This window comes from Nannospalax galili, unplaced genomic scaffold, assembly GCF_000622305.1.
Source record: "Nannospalax galili isolate Female #2095 unplaced genomic scaffold, S.galili_v1.0 scaffold646, whole genome shotgun sequence".
Taxonomy (NCBI): domain Eukaryota; kingdom Metazoa; phylum Chordata; class Mammalia; order Rodentia; family Spalacidae; genus Nannospalax; species Nannospalax galili.
This window is the reverse complement of record NW_008355279.1, coordinates 2,815,477-2,831,393: the sequence shown is the minus strand read 5'-3', so window position 1 is coordinate 2,831,393 and position 15,917 is coordinate 2,815,477. Positions and strand designations below refer to the sequence as shown.

The 15,917-nt window shown below is 39.5% G+C and overlaps 1 protein-coding gene across 2 annotated transcripts in view; it reads left to right on the top strand.

The window, feature by feature from the left end:
• Fig4 (FIG4 phosphoinositide 5-phosphatase) overlaps positions 1-15,917 on the top strand; it is a 184,493-nt gene that overhangs the window by 111,661 nt on the left and 56,915 nt on the right. For both annotated transcript variants that reach the window (XM_008852422.3, XM_029555727.1), the window contains exons 17-21: positions 6,908-6,966; positions 9,714-9,861; positions 11,533-11,616; positions 13,219-13,414; positions 14,709-14,791. In XM_008852422.3, coding sequence (XP_008850644.1) covers positions 6,908-6,966; positions 9,714-9,861; positions 11,533-11,616; positions 13,219-13,414; positions 14,709-14,791 — 570 coding nt within the window. The remainder of the gene's footprint in view (positions 1-6,907; positions 6,967-9,713; positions 9,862-11,532; positions 11,617-13,218; positions 13,415-14,708; positions 14,792-15,917) is intronic.

Genomic DNA, 15,917 nt, shown 5'->3' with positions numbered 1-15,917 from the left:
ATATTGTTAATGAAATGTGTACATGGGCTAATGTAATCGGTCTTACCACATTTGCCATGAGTTTAATGTTGTTGGTGTCTTGGTCAGCGTGGACAAATCCTGGTTCACATTTGGTGTTTTGGACATTCCCTAAGGTTCAGATAAATCTTGAGAGCCTCCTCACAGAACATAGTGTAGCCCCCTAACCAAGCCAGGACTTCATTCTTGAATGTTTCCCACAAATGTGAAACTCAAGGAATAGGTCTTAGAGTTTTCAAGGGTATATCTAAGCAATATTTCTTTGTAACATCAGGGCCACAAAATGCTTTCTAATGTTCTGTCCTCCACCAGAACAACTGTGGGTTACTAGTAAACCTAGTAGTGAGACCCTGTCTTAACTGCCACTCCCCAAAATTATTAAGAAATGAACTGTTTACCAGAAGCTCTTTAATATGGTGTCCAGTAATGTGGGCTTCCAGGTCCCATGGAGTTGAATTGGAATCTTTGTAGGTGTATGGCCCTGGACTTGTTCTCTGACATGTCTGCAAGATGTGAATGGCTGGGCACACCTCAGAGTCAGTGTTAGAACTTTAGTGAGAAGGCGCTTCAGTATTTTTAACTGAGGAATCATGTGCTAATATAATCAATCTTGCCAGCTGGGTAAAATTTTAACACATAGGAGGCTTAAAGGCCTGTAATGAAAATCAGACTCTCCCATAGTGCTTTTTCTTCACACAGCATCAGATTGGTATAGCAAAGTTGCCTCTACATACTGAGTTATTGCCATCCTGTGCTCACTGTATGTATAGACTGCAAACAACTGATGACTTACAAAATAATGTAGTTGTTGAAAAAAATTTTCGTTGCTACAGAAATATTTAAAATATTAGGAAAGTCTCCGAGTTAGTGTGTTTCTTACGTTCTTATCAGAGCATACTGTTGGAAAAACCAGCTTAATTCTTGAGCTTACTTTATAAATGAAGCACTGCTAGTTTCTACATTGCAGTTATTATTAATAAGTGATTGTTTATGTGAAACTTTGCTGCCAAATTTTGAGCTGTATCTATTTTGTGAGAAGTATGGATAAATACTTGTACCTAGCTTTGCTGGTGATGATTGACTGTAGGTAAGTGTGGTTGACTTTTGAACTGTTACATTGCCCAGTATTGAATCTGTTAGAATACAACATGGAAACAACTAACATTCCACTTTCTACTGCAGAAATTATCTGTGTATTTACAAGTATAAAGCTTCTGGCTTGCCTTGAGTTTCATAATTAAGGCAGGTAGGTGGGAACAAAAGGATGCTGGTGTTACAGTCCCGTTTCCTAAAATAGGAAACTGAACTTCAAAGAGAGTGTGCCATGGCTGAGATTATTTAGCTAGTTAGATGACTCAGCAAGAGTCAGTTACAAGCCCAACAATGGAAGTATTAAAGTAGGTAATGTGGCTCACTCAGTAACTCTACAGTGTTTGGTTTCTCTCTAGAATATCAGATAATTGATGTAATATTTGGTGTAAATCATCAGTTGATACTGTTCATAAACAGAGCTTGTCAATACTCTAAGATATATTTCAGTGTTTTGTTGAGGACTTTTAATGTCACCATCTGTATAGGTTATTTTGATGACAGTTAAGTCAGGATAATTTACAAAATAAATGAACAGTTAAGCCAGAGGCAGTAACAGGACGAGAATATGGAGCTCAGTCTGGGACAGAGATCAGTCCTCTTGAGACCTGTTACTTAGCTTTCTGAAACTAGATTTCTCATATGTAGGAATGAGATGACACTGGGTCATTTTAAGGCATTAATGAGAAAATATGTGGAAAGTGCTTACCACTGGGTCTGACACAGAATAAGCATAATCCTGAAGCAACTGGGCTCTGCTGTATCTGCCTCTAGCTAAGTCCTGGGTGACCTTCAGTAATGTCATTCAGCTAGTCTAATTCTGCTTCCATCTCAGTAAAATAGGACTTCTTAGAATCAGATGAAATCTTTTAAATGCTTAGCACATGGCTAATCCCACCTATGTTAGTATTGCTACTATTCTCTATGGAGAACATACCCCTAATTTCTAACATTTACTAAAAATCATATAGGATACCCCTAAAATCTGGAAACCTAGGCAGTATTTTATTGTTTGTAAAATGTAATACCAATAAACCCTCTTATTATGTATTCATCTGTGTTTTCAAACTTAGTGGCTATCTGTATTTATACTGTGTATACCGATGATTTACTCTGAAATAATGTTTTTATTGACGGTTCTCTTCAAGAAACTATTTCTGTTACTTTGAATCCCACATGTGTTGATCTGATCAAAACTTTGGTCTAAGTTTGGTCAACAGATCATATATTATCTAAGATTCTAAGATGTCAATAAAATGTTTATGATGTATCCAAGCTGATTTTTGTTTGTTTGGTTGGTTTATTTATTTTATTTATTTTATTTTATTTTATTTTTTTGGTTTGTTGTTGTGTGAGACAGGAGCTCTCTGTAGCCCCAGCTGGTCTGGAACTCACTGTGCAGACCAGGATGACCTGGAACTCACAGAGGCATCTGCCTCCTGGGTGCTGGGAGTAAAGGCATGTACCACTGTGCCTATTTCCAAGCTGTTTTTATTAACCTCTAATTATTTCATTGACTCTGAGAGTTGAAGGGCAGTTGTTGGGACAGTCACTTATACCACTGTTTCTTACTTTTGGCTGAGATCTACTTCCCTGTAATCTTTCCTGCTGGCCCTACCTCAGCCCACCAAGCCCTTCAGAGCATGATTGTTGGTTTATTTATTTTATTTATTTTATTTTATTTTATTTTTTTGGTTTGTTGTTGTGTGAGACAGGAGCTCTCTGTAGCCCCAGCTGGTCTGGAACTCACTGTGCAGACCAGGATGACCTGGAACTCACAGAGGCATCTGCCTCCTGGGTGCTGGGAGTAAAGGCATGTACCACTGTGCCTATTTCCAAGCTGTTTTTATTAACCTCTAATTATTTCATTGACTCTGAGAGTTGAAGGGCAGTTGTTGGGACAGTCACTTATACCACTGTTTCTTACTTTTGGCTGAGATCTACTTCCCTGTAATCTTTCCTGCTGGCCCTACCTCAGCCCACCAAGCCCTTCAGAGCATGATTTCCACATTCACTAGATAGTCTGAAAAGTTTAAAGATGAATTCATATAGTCTCAAAATCTCCTCTTCTTCATATTAAATAGTCACTGGTGTTTCAGCTGTTTCTCAGGGGCTGTGGTTGCAAGTCCTTCCAGTATTTACAGTATTTTTTCCTGTTGATGTTAAAATCCTTTCTAAGCTTGTGGCTCTGCCTGGGCTCAATAGTAGTGAGAGTTTGGCCTGATTTTTGCAGTGATTTTGAACTCCAACTACCACTCCCCGTGTCTGAATTGTGTTTTCATCATTAAGCATAAGATCATCTCAACTGTTTTCAGCATTGCTGTGACAGTGTTTTCTGAGCTCTCTGTCTGTTAGAACCAGCACATCTTTAAGCATGCCTATGCCTTATGTACAATATTCTTTTCATATCCATATACACTTTGCCTGCTTCCACAAAAAAAAAAGCAGTTAAATGTGCATCCTTTTTATCAATACTTCTAATGTGGCTTCTTCAGATTTAATCAGCTGACTCTCTTGATCTCATCAAGCCCTGATGAAAAATGCTGAGTGGAATCAGGTAGATGGCAGAACCTGGAGCATATACTGTGCGGTAATTCCATTGTCTGGTGCTTTGGGGTTGGGATCATTTAAACAGCTGTTGGTTTTAACTCTGCTATTACCATGCTCACGTTTCTCTGTCTTATTTGTGTATATCGATTGCTTTGTCTTTGATCATGCATGTTTCAGAAAACTCCCAAGTTACCTAGGAGAATTAAAGACAGTCTTAAAATTCTCTTTAACTTTCTAAGAAATCCAGTGGAATTTGGCACTTTAAATACTAGGGACTAAAAAGAGAAAAGAATATGATTTATGGGTTATTATGGGCGGGCAGGGATCTTGGGGCGCCAGCTGCTAGTGTGGGGCGGGTCTCCTGTGCGCACCTGGTAAGCCGCGGTCCGGAGGCTGCTCCGCGTTGCTGTCGGGTCCCTGTTTCTCCGCGTCTCTGTGGGTCTCTGCTACCGGGGCTGGCCTGGTCGAGTTCTGCTCCAATTTCACCCGTGCACTCTCTCTCTAAGTTCGGGACCCGTCAGCTGCCGGGTCACGAGGAGAGGTGCGGGACGGCTGAAGCTGGATTTCCGTGAGTCGATGATGGAAGGATAGCGCCCCGGGAGGCTGGATCGTAGGCAGTAAGACACAGAACTCAGCTCAGTCAGTGGTACAGCCCTTTTATTCAGTGACTCAGCTCGGCTCCAAGTCTAAGTGATCCAGCTCCGATTATTGAGGGGAAACCAGGATATTTTATACTATGGGGGTGGTAGTAAAAACCTTAGCTGATAGGTACTCCTGGAATGCTTCATTTACATAGGGCGGTGGGCTTCTATCAGGCTATCAGACAACGCCTGATTAAAACCTGGTAGCTCCTGTGCCGGAGGGCATGTATCTTGTGATGGGCATTTCAAAAGTAAGTCAGGGAGGAGAGCAGAAGGCGCCCGGCTGAGAAGGGGAGTCCCCCCATTCGCGCTGAGCCAGCTTGTGGCTATCCGGACATGGGGAGACTGCTACCCTAAACAGCAGGGGTCCCCAACAGGTTATGAGATATAAAGTAGGAAATTCACCAGCATACAATTTCCCATTCTGTAATCCCTAGCCCCAAAGCATGTTTCTGACCTCTACAGGTATTTCTCCTCTGAGTAAATGCCCCTGTGGTAGAGGTGATGGAGGTGGTAAAGTTGTTCTTTTCCTGGCTTTAATTCGCTCGTATTTCTCATGGCTTCTTTGTTTCTGAGACTCACTCAGAGAACTTAAGTTTTTCAAAAAGTATTCTTAAACTTCTTTTAAATTGCTTAGGGAAATGCAATATATAATAAAAATAAAACATTTTTAAAGTCCGTGTCTTAGTCTTATATCACTGATACAGACTTCTCTTGAGTTCTTATTCTCTGCATAGTACATTCTGAGTTAAAACATCTCTATATAATGTTTGCTTCTTTTCTTAAGCAGGTGAATTAATGTAAGCAGCATTTTTTAGGGAGTTCCTCGTTCACTAGCCAATGTCGTCTCTACTGTTCCTCCTTTGTCCAGGTTACGTCATTAGCAAATAGAAGACTTTTCTTCACACACGTGTCCCCATCACTCTGCTCTCCTAAACAGATAGATCATGTCTTTCTCATGCCTCAGATCGATCTGATTTCTCTGACTATTAAAGAAAATGAAATTCATGTGGTTTGGCTTATTTGCGTGAGACTATGTGAATTCATAGAGTTTGCCAGTCATCTTTTTAAGTTACTCATAACATAGTTCTGTGTAAAATTTGATTCTGTAACTTTGCCGATATTGATATCACTGTCATTGATATGTAGTTGTTAGAATATATCACCCTTTCACTTTGGGGCGTCAAAAATACATTAAACCATTTCCAGTATAGTAAAATTATTGACCTCAGCTGCACCAAATCACTTGAATTCTTTTAGAGATGATCTACTGCTTCCTTCCATCTCTTGGTCTGTACCCAGTTCCCCCTTACACTGTATATGGCTTGTTATTTTCAGTTCAATAGCTGGTGCACTGTAGGTGATTGATCAGTGTTGAATAATTGAATTAATTCTCTGAAAGCATCAGACTACTCTTTCCCTGTTGCTATTGTGAACACAGCTTGAAGGGCAGTCCTTCAGCAGTACCCAGTAGCATGTCATAACCACGAAACTTGGGCCCAGTCTTCCGACTCAGCATCTGTTTTGTAAGGAGGTCATCCAAGGGATTCCTATGTACAGTGGATTTGGACAAGCTCTGCTGTAAAAGTCAAAGCAGAGTGCTCCGGAGCTTTGCCTACTTTCAGAGCCCTGTTCACGCCCCAGTTCTCTAGGCTTCCTGCTCTTTTCTCTGTCATTCTCAGTGTAGATGCTGTTGCCGTCTCTAAGACAGGCCGTGTTGCCAGTTGCATTTGGAGTTTCCTCCGTTTCTTCCTAATTGGGAATACTCATGATTATAATTTCAGCATTTTATTTTTAAAACTCTCATACTAAATTATCTTTTTAGTGTTTTGGGCTATAGGCCTTATTTTTTAAACTGTTGGAAGGCTGGTTTTCTTATATATTTTTATATACCATTTCACATTGTTCCCCTTCCTAGCTCTTACGAACTTTGACATGGCTCTTTTCCCCTAAATCTGTATTTCATCAGAATTTGATTTATGATTAAATTCAGTGTTAAGAGAGAAGGGATTCAGGATTTGTTCAGATCTCTGCATGTAGCAGAAACCCAGACAGTTGAAATTCCCTATCCTTACTCTGGCTTCTATAGTCGGTCCATTTTTTCTGTTAAAGATAAACAAGGCCTGTGCTGTTTCCTAAGGGAACCTGTTCATTAGGACTCTCTAATTTACTCCTTAATGATTTTGCTCAACTGTTTAAGTAACTGTACACACATGTTGTCTATGTAGTAGAGTAGAAAGTAGTCTTAACTCTCAGATAACTAAGGGCAACAGAGACCTGGCTATAGGCCTTGGGTCAAGGTCTCACTGTCCACAGAGTGAGTCCCTGGGAGAAATAACCTCCCAGAGTCTGCTTAACATATGCTAACCTGTTTTTAGCCAAAAGAGGTTAATTCCAGAGCATCTTTGCATTTCATAAATATGAGATGGAGTTGAAACAGGAAAGGGATTAGGAAGCAGTTTAGCATACTGAAGACCTACTGTGTCAAAAACCCTGCACACATTTTAAACGTAGAAAAAAAAAGAACTTTGAAGCAGAAGGCAACATCTTTTATCTAATGAACTGTAGAAAAGCTGCGTTTACACTTGGTCCTTGTTTTCCTTTTGTAGTTACACTCACTGGTGGACCCCAGAGGTGATAAAGCATTTACCATTACCTTATGATGAAGGTGAGTAACTATAGCTCATTTAGTTTTCTTTTTTGATACTTTTATTACTTCCTTGAGAATTTCAATCAATATATTTTGATCATATTCAACCTTCCTCCCCATCTCCATTCAGATCCACCCCACCTCCCTACACCCCCAACTTCATGTCCACTTTTTTTAAAGCCCATCAAATCCAGTTTTCATTCCCCAAATACTCTTGGGTGTGACTCCATCCCCTGGAGTGTGGTCAACCTACCAGGAGTCATGACCTTAAAGAAAACAGACTCTCTCCTAGCAGCTCTCAGTTGCCAATAGCTCCTCAGCTGGAGGTGGGACTTGGTGTTCAGCACCTCCATCCATGCTTAGATGTTGTCTAACTTGAACTTGCTCAGGTTGTGTGCATACTATGGATTCATATGTACACCGGCCCTCTTGTGTCCAGAAAACACTCTTTTCACTGTAGTCATCTACCACCTCTGACTCAATTTTTCTACCTCCTCTTCCATAGTGATCCCTGAGCACTGGAAGGAAGGGTGTAATATAGGTGTCCTGTTCAAGACTGAGCACCCCACAGTCTCTTGTTTTCTGCACATTGACCAGTTGTGGGTCCCTTTGTTAATTGCTGTCTACCGCAAAAAGAACTTTCTCTGGTGAGGGTTGAGAGATGTACTAATCTATGGGTGTAACAACAAGTCATCAGGAGTCTGTTTGATACTATGTCCATTTAACAGAATAATAGTGTAAGGCCTCCTAAGGTCTATGACCTATCTAGCCAGAGGCTCTTGGCCACAATAACAGTGCCAAGTATGGGTTCCATCTTGTGGAGCAGGCCTTAAATCCTATCATAAAATGATTGTTACTCCCATAACATACCTGCCACTATAGTACCAGTGGGCCTATCTTGCCAGGCCAGTTGTTATTATGGTTTGCAGCGTTCACAGCTAGGTAGAATTGATGATTACTTTTCTCTTCCAGTAGTACGAATTACACATTTCAACATTATGAAAACTAGCCAGCAGTTTTTATATTAACATATTTTAGAATTCTATCTAAGTGAACTTAAAACATTAAATCCTTTGATAAACTAGCTCACTAGAAAGAAATGAATTATTATGTTTTTATTTTAATAAGGGATTGTAACATCTCAGCTTCTTGAAAGAGATTATTATACTTCATTTATCTAAGTAGGTGTCTTCCTTTATCCCTCCTGATTGTGGCTTATAGTTATTAGGTATGCCTCCTCAACATTCAGTTGACACGGTAATTCACTTTAAACTAGGGCTCATTATATTCTAGATTTAGCATATGTCTGTATTATATTTTGGGGAGATGGAAAGGAAGTGAGGACCCATTAAATTAAACATTTTTCCTATAGTCAAACAATGATAAAAAGTACATGTGTGTAAAGTACATTTTAGTCACATTTAAATTTTACTGTGCTGGAAAGCCAGGAGAAATTTTATATTTAAGGGAATACCCTCAAATGTACTATTCATTAGAATGATGTTTTCAATTTTAAATAATCTCCCAACTTTAGATATAGTTTAGTCCTGACTCTATGAGGGTACTGGTAATTCATTATCTCGACCTTGGGCAAGCCAGATTTTCACTTGTAAAAGGATACCTGATGACTTTATATTCATACAAGTGCCAAGGATCCGAATGCAACCGACCATGACTAGTAATAATCAGATACATACAGGTTAGAGACGTATGCACCAACATCTAAGTGTTATTAGCAAAAACAATGATCTTTAAAGGTGAAAAACTCATTCAGTTTTATTTCTTACAGGGTTTATACTGAGTTCAATATTGTATAACTGTATTACTTCATCTGTGAACCTAAAAATTTTATAGCCACTTTTGAAAGAAATTTATCTTTGCTCTGGAAATTGTTATGTTAAAGCTGTAATGAAATGCTTCTTCTAAAAAATAAAAAAAATTAAAAATGCACATTTCTTAGTACAAAAAGGGGGGGGGCGAATACCAGGAAAGAATGCCCCAGGTAAGGGATCTACCTAGCCACAGTTCAGCATTTCAGCTTTGGATGGGTAAGTTCAGAACAGTTTACCAAAGATTTTGAAGTTGTCAGTAAGTTATTGTTTACAAAGAATTTTTAACTTAATCTCTGGGAAAAATCATTAATCATATTGCTCTGATGGTTTGGTTGTTCAGGGAGAAAGGAAAGGACTTTATTTTGTGTGTGCATGTATACAAGGGTGCATGCCACAGCAGGCATGTGGAGGTCAAAGGACAACTTGCAGGAGCTGCTTACTGACTTCTACAATGTTGGTCCTGGGGATTGAACTTAGGTCATCAGACATGGCAGTAAGCACCTTTACCCACTGACCATTTTCTCCAAACCTGGAAAGGATTTTAGCAGTGACCATTAATAAAATTTGAATATAGAAAAAAATTTAGCGAAAGAGCTGCATGCGTGTTTCTTTGTTTATTTTAACAAGACTAAGGAGGAATTTAAGAGTAAAAAGAAATTTAAAGGTCTGAGTGGTTTCATTTCTCCTCCCACTCTGGACCTCCAGGGACCACCACTACCCCACCCCACCCCCACCTTCTTTGGATTATTTTCTGTGCCTGGGTCTTAAGCTCTGTCCTGAGTAAGTGTCAAAGATGGGAGCTGAAGAACCTTGGACACTAATGTGTCTTAACACAGTGCACCACAGTGCCTCTGTGAGCACTGATGGTGTTGCATAAATGTCTGCTGGAGGTACTCTTAAGGTGCTTTGAGTGACAGGAAGTATTTTTCTCAGTTACCTGTGCTGCAAACTTAAAGAAGTTGATAGTGAAGAAATTTCACAGATATGAAGAAGAGATTGATATTCACAATGAATTCTTCCGACCATACGAATTGAGCAGTTTTGACGATACCTTTTGCTTGGCCATGACAAGTTCAGCACGGTATGTTGTGAGTACTCTGAGGCTGTAAGTCCTCACCAAAGGAAAGCACACAAAAATATGAAAAGTATCCCTAAATAGATGGTTTAAAGGACATTTGTTTATAGTATGATAGCAAAAATAAAGGCAGAGCCCACTTTCTCAACTGGAGCATAAGAGCTGGTGACTCGGGCTGTCACTGCCCTTAACAAGCAGTTGACTGGGAGTGACGGCTAAAGCACCATGAGTGTGGATTTGGAGCTACACTTATATTTTAGTGAGTAAGCAAATTCACACATGTTGGGGGGGAAAATCCAGTTACATTGCCAAAACATTTCAGACTATTAAAATGGGCACTTGGTGTGCTGGATGGCTTTAGTTGTCAACTTGACACACCTGGGGAGAGGGAGCCTCAATCAGATAATTGGTTCCATTGGACTGGCCTCTGGCCATGTCTGTGGGGTATTTTCTTAATTTTTGAGTGATGTGCCAGCCCACTGTAGGTGGTGCCACCCCTGGGCAGGTTGTTCTGTATTGTATAAGAAAGCAGAGTGACCATGGGCCAGGGGAACAAGCCAGTAAGCAGCGTTCCTCCATGGCCTGTGCTTCAGGTTCCTGCCCTGAGATCCTACCTTGGGCTCCCTGATGAATTGTGACTCAGGAGATGTAAGCGAAATAAACCCTTACCTCCCCAAGTTGGTATTGGTCAGAGTGTTTTGTCACAGCAGTAGAGAAACAAACTAGAACACTTAGCTAGTGTATTGGGACACATCTATAGTCTCAGCATTCAGGAGACTGAGGTAAGAGGATTGCTGTGAGTTCCTGGTTACCTTGGGATATATAGTGAGCTCAAGGCCAGCTTGGGCTATGTAGTGAGACCCTGTTTCAAGAAAACAAAACAAAAATCATCAAATAAAATAAAATAGGCATTTTGAGCCAAACTCAGGATTACTTTGTTCCTTAAAAAAAAAAAAAAGTAGCGATCAGGCACACTCTGGGAGCAGTATCCTCACTAGAAGCCATGAGTCTTAGCATAACTCATAGAGTGATTGCTTTGTTGGCAGCATCTCTTGTGGAGTTTGGCTTGGCTTCTCTGGTAGCAGGAAGATGGTTTTCGCATACTGAGGAAAAAGCTTCAGCTCTCCTCAGTAAGTGGTAAATTAAAGCAGCTTCTGTGTAAAGTATTTCAACAGTGTGATTATGAATTAGCCTCAGCCTAATGAGGTAGATGTTGATATTTTAATTCATATTGCTGTGTTTTGATCATTATGTATACCTCCTTCGGTGATCTAGCTTAACAATATTATGCACAAACCTGAACAGCTTAGTGGGTGGCCTCTGGTTTACATGAGTTTAATTTTTTCTGAGAATTAGTTGTGATATATAGCCAGATGACAAACATCTTTGCCATGGGTGTCATCGTTGCTCCAGTAAACAGAGCTTCACATTCAAAACTATTGGACCCCTGCAGTCATGAAGAATTCACAATGGAGGCTGGTCATGAAGTTACCTAGAGCTATTAGTTCATGGACTTTATGACCCTATCACCGGAGCGCTCACCAGCACTTGACTAGAATATATGTAGATCCAGATGAAAGATTAACAAGGAACACTAGGTGTGAACTGAGGTGGATGCCAGCAATCTGCATTGACAGTGATTTATAAGGTATTTTACCTTTATTATTCTTTTTCTAGTGATTTTATGCCTAAGACTATTGGCATTGATCCAAGTCCATTTACTGTACGGAAACCAGATGAAACCGGAAAATCTGTACTGGGGTAAGATTTGCATATAGAATGAAAATTTAAAGATTCATGTAAAATAGTAGCAATTGGTATTTCCACCCAAAACTAATAACTTCAAGTCATACAATTTGGAGCAAAGTCTGTTTGCTGCATCTGTATAGGTAGTCCATTTATAACCCTGGATCAGTAAAATGTTTGATATTTAAAATGGAATTTATGGTAATTTCAGAAATGTGGTACATTTTATTATTTTAAATTGGAAGTATTACAGATGGCATAAAGACCAGAACAGATGTTGCATTTTATATCCTATAAATACCCAGCATTCTTTGTTTCTCAACATAAAATATTTAAAGTTTGTACTTAATGTATTAATTTCTGTTGGCAACCTGAGGAGCATAAAAGCAAGTATATACAAATAGAGTGTAATATATTTTCTGTGTATAACATTATTTGGGGGAAGATCATTACTGTATCTGATAGCATGAAGAAAACACCCCCGCTGTTGACCTGCCTAGTCGCAATGACAAGATTGCTCCTGGACTCTGACCAGAAGACTAGATACAGACTCCCTCCTAATTGTATTTGGGAGTATGTATCCAATCTTAATTGGTTTCTAGCCACATGTAATTTATACATTGGGTTATGTACAAACATTTTCCAGATGCACAATTTCTATTGCTTAAATTTGTTATTTCTAAGTAGCTTCACATTAAACCCTCACCAGATGCTAAGGGGAATTTAAAGGAAGGAAAGTCTTGAGTTTAGAATTCAAGGTGCTCCCAAGACAAATAAGCAGATGACTAGCTATGTTGGAGTGTAGCACGGAAATTCTGCCAAGTTTAGTTTTTAGTTGTAGAGGGTCAAAAATTGAATATTTTTTGTCTTGATTTGTTTTGATTCTTGAGACAGTGTCTCCTTGTATCCCCAGCTGGCCTGGAATTTGCTAGATAGACCATACTGGCCTTGATATCACAAGAGATCCGCCTGCCTCTGCCTCCCAAGTGATAACATACTTTTTGAATTGTAAATACATAGTATGCTTATTACCCTCAAGCTTAGCACTAAAAAATTAAATATTTTTATAAATATGGACTTTTTTCCTACTTTTCTTCTTTATCTCTTCTCTGCTGTTGGAGGGAATATTCAGCAAATACACTTTAATTGCACAATGCTTTTTAAATTTTAGTTTATTATCATTCGTTGCTTATTTGGTACACTATAATTAATTAAAAGTGCATGAGGAGGGAAACATACCTGAATCTGATTCAAACTTTTCTTGGCGTCTTCCCAAATTATAGATAATTTTACCAAATCTCAGACAGTCTTCTCTTACTGTATTACAAATTTTGAAAGCACTGATTTCAATTACCAAAACAAGGTACTAGATTCAAGTGGTGATAAGGCTTCTGCACTCCTCAAGTACATGTGGTTTATTTTTAAATTTATAACAGAGTATAAGTATGTGTAAGATCAGTACATGCAATGAAGAAATATCAAGCCTTCCTCTTTAGCACAACCTGAATCTAGAAACTAGTTTCTCACACATTCTTAGGCTTCACTGAGACTTAAGGTATGCGGACAGAGCCAGGTTCAGCTTAAAGATGCTTCACATCCCTATTCATCTTTTTCAAGAAACAAAAGCAATAGAGAAGAAGCCGTATTACAGCGGAAGACAGCAGCCAGCGCCCCGCCACCACCTAGCGAGGAGGCCTTATCGAGTAGCTCTGAGGATGACTCTGGCACTGACCGGGAAGATGAGGGCTCTGTGTCTCAGCGCTCCACTCCCGTGAAGATGACGGACACCGGAGACAGTGCTAAAGTGACTGAGGTGCGGGGGCAGGAAGTGCGCGTGATCCAGCCTGAGGCTCTAGAAAATGATCTTTAAAATTCTGCTTTCACTTAGAAGGCGGAGAGCAAGAAAATGTCACATTATCTCACCATTTCAATATGGTGCTCAAGGCACTGCATAGGATGAATACATTTAGCACAGACCTTGAAAAGGCTTTAGCCTTTGCTCTCCTATAGTGGTGAATTTCTTACCACTTCAGAGTTTTAAGAGAATCCTGTCCATCTTTGAGCCTACCATCCACTCGATGTCTGTTTATTCCTTACTGTACACTTGGGATGCTGGGTTTGGCAGGGTTTGAATAGCCCCAGTGGAAATGCATCCTATCAAATTCAGTTGACTGATACAGTAAAGAAAAACAAATGGATATAAACAACATAAATCTAGCTTTGAGGAAATTTGTGTTTCAAAAGAACTAAAAGTCAAAATGTGACAAGAACTCAACCTGTTATTCAAGGAATTAGCAAACTGACTAATTGGCCCAATCTAGCATGCTACCTGTATTTGTAAAGTATTTTTGGAAACCAGCCATTCCTGCTCACTCACAAATCTCACATGGTGGCCCTCACGCTGTGGCACAGTTGAGTAGTAGCCATGGAGATGGTATAGCCTGAGAGCCTAGACTACTTACTTTCTGACCTTACAGAACAATAATTGCCAACTCCTACATTTATACAGCAACCATAATTACTTAATGGGGTTGTTGTTGTTTTGTTTGTTTGTTTTTTTTTCACTCTAAAGCAGTTTTAGTGGGAAATGAAAATCAAAGTTTTTCTTTCTTTTTTTTTCTTTTGAAGCAGAGTCTCACTCTACGCTGTATTACAATTCAGTAGGTAGCCTAGACTGACCTCAAAGTCACTGCAATCCTCCTGCCTCAGCCTCTCAAGTGCTGAAGCCATTAACTGAGGGGCTGGAGAGATGGCTCAGTGTTTAAGAGCACTGGCTGCTCTTGCAGAGGACCCAAGTTCAGTTCCCAGCACCCACATAGTAGTTAACAACCATTTTATTCCAGTTCCATGGGACCCAACACCTTTTTTCTGACCGACATGGGCATTGCACGCATGGGTGCACTTACATATATGCAGGCAAAACACTCATAAAATTATAAATAAATAAAAATTTAAAAGCCATTAGCTGAAAAGTTTAATGACCAATATGAAGAAACCTTGTGATGCTCTTGTGGAAAAATTCCTAGGCTCACTTTTATCATCTCTGGAGATTATTAACATGGAGAATGTCTGAATATTCTAGCTGGTTCTTTTTTAAAAATCTCTAGAATGTGGTCCAGCCCATGAAAGAAGTATATGGAATTAACCTCTCTGATGGCCTCTCAGAAGAAGATTTCTCCATTTATGCCAGGTAAGATCTTTCATACAGAAAGGAAACAATGAAATCTATTATTATGATAACAACTACTGTAATGTTCTAAAAAATAAAAATAGTGATATTGAAGGAACCCAATAGTAGCATTTAAATGTTGAAATCTGCAACACCAGTTGTCCTGGGAGTTAGAAGCCCTAGTGCTTGAGATACTGCCCCTCAGTGAGAAAGATTCATATTGCATTTGAGTGTCAGTACTGCCTACGGACAGTTGAAGCTAAGTACAGCCACATCCCTCAGTCGTCAAGATCAAGGTACCAGCTTACAAACTGAATCAAGGATGCTGGTGGGTGAAGACTTCACATTCACTTAGGTCTGGGTACTTAATGGGGAGAAGTAGCCACATAAGGGTGCCAGTTCAGGATGTGCTGATTTACCAGATTTTGCTGAAAGGAGGGAATCCACCAAAAGGCATTTCTTGAAATCCTGCTGCATTAAATGTATATGACGGGAAGATTCAAAGTCACCAGATTCTCTAAGGAATCCTTTACCCTGAGATCTTCAAGAACCTGGTAAGACAACATAAACACCTCATGAGCCTAATGCAAGCCTTTAGACAACTTGAACATTCCAGATGAACACAGTTCCACTTAATTCATATACATGTGACATATACATTCTATGATAGAACTAAGTGGTAATTTTCTGTTCCTTTTTAAGGAGGGCGTTTTTTTTAATAAAATCCATTGAACTGAATAATGCCAGTTTTTATTTCAAAGTAATAAGATCCATCCTATAACACATAAAATATAAATTATACAATTCTTGACTATAAAATCAGCTCTCATAACTTAGCACTTTTATAGAACTGCATCACTGTCTGACTAAAAGCCAAGTCAGTCATTTAGAATGCAGCCGCACACTACTCACCCCTGGACACACAGTTACTTATCATCCAGTCTGTCAGACTCTGTAGCTAAACTGTATAGTATTTGCAGTGGGCCATTATAAGTGACATGATATGGAAGGAAGACCAATCTGGGGTTAATGACTTAATAATACTACTTTGCCCATTGCAGAGTATGATTCTGTATGGCAAGGACTGAAGTGTTGGCTCATGAGAAACAGGAAGAAAGGGTCCATTGCTTCAGACATGGCTTTCCCC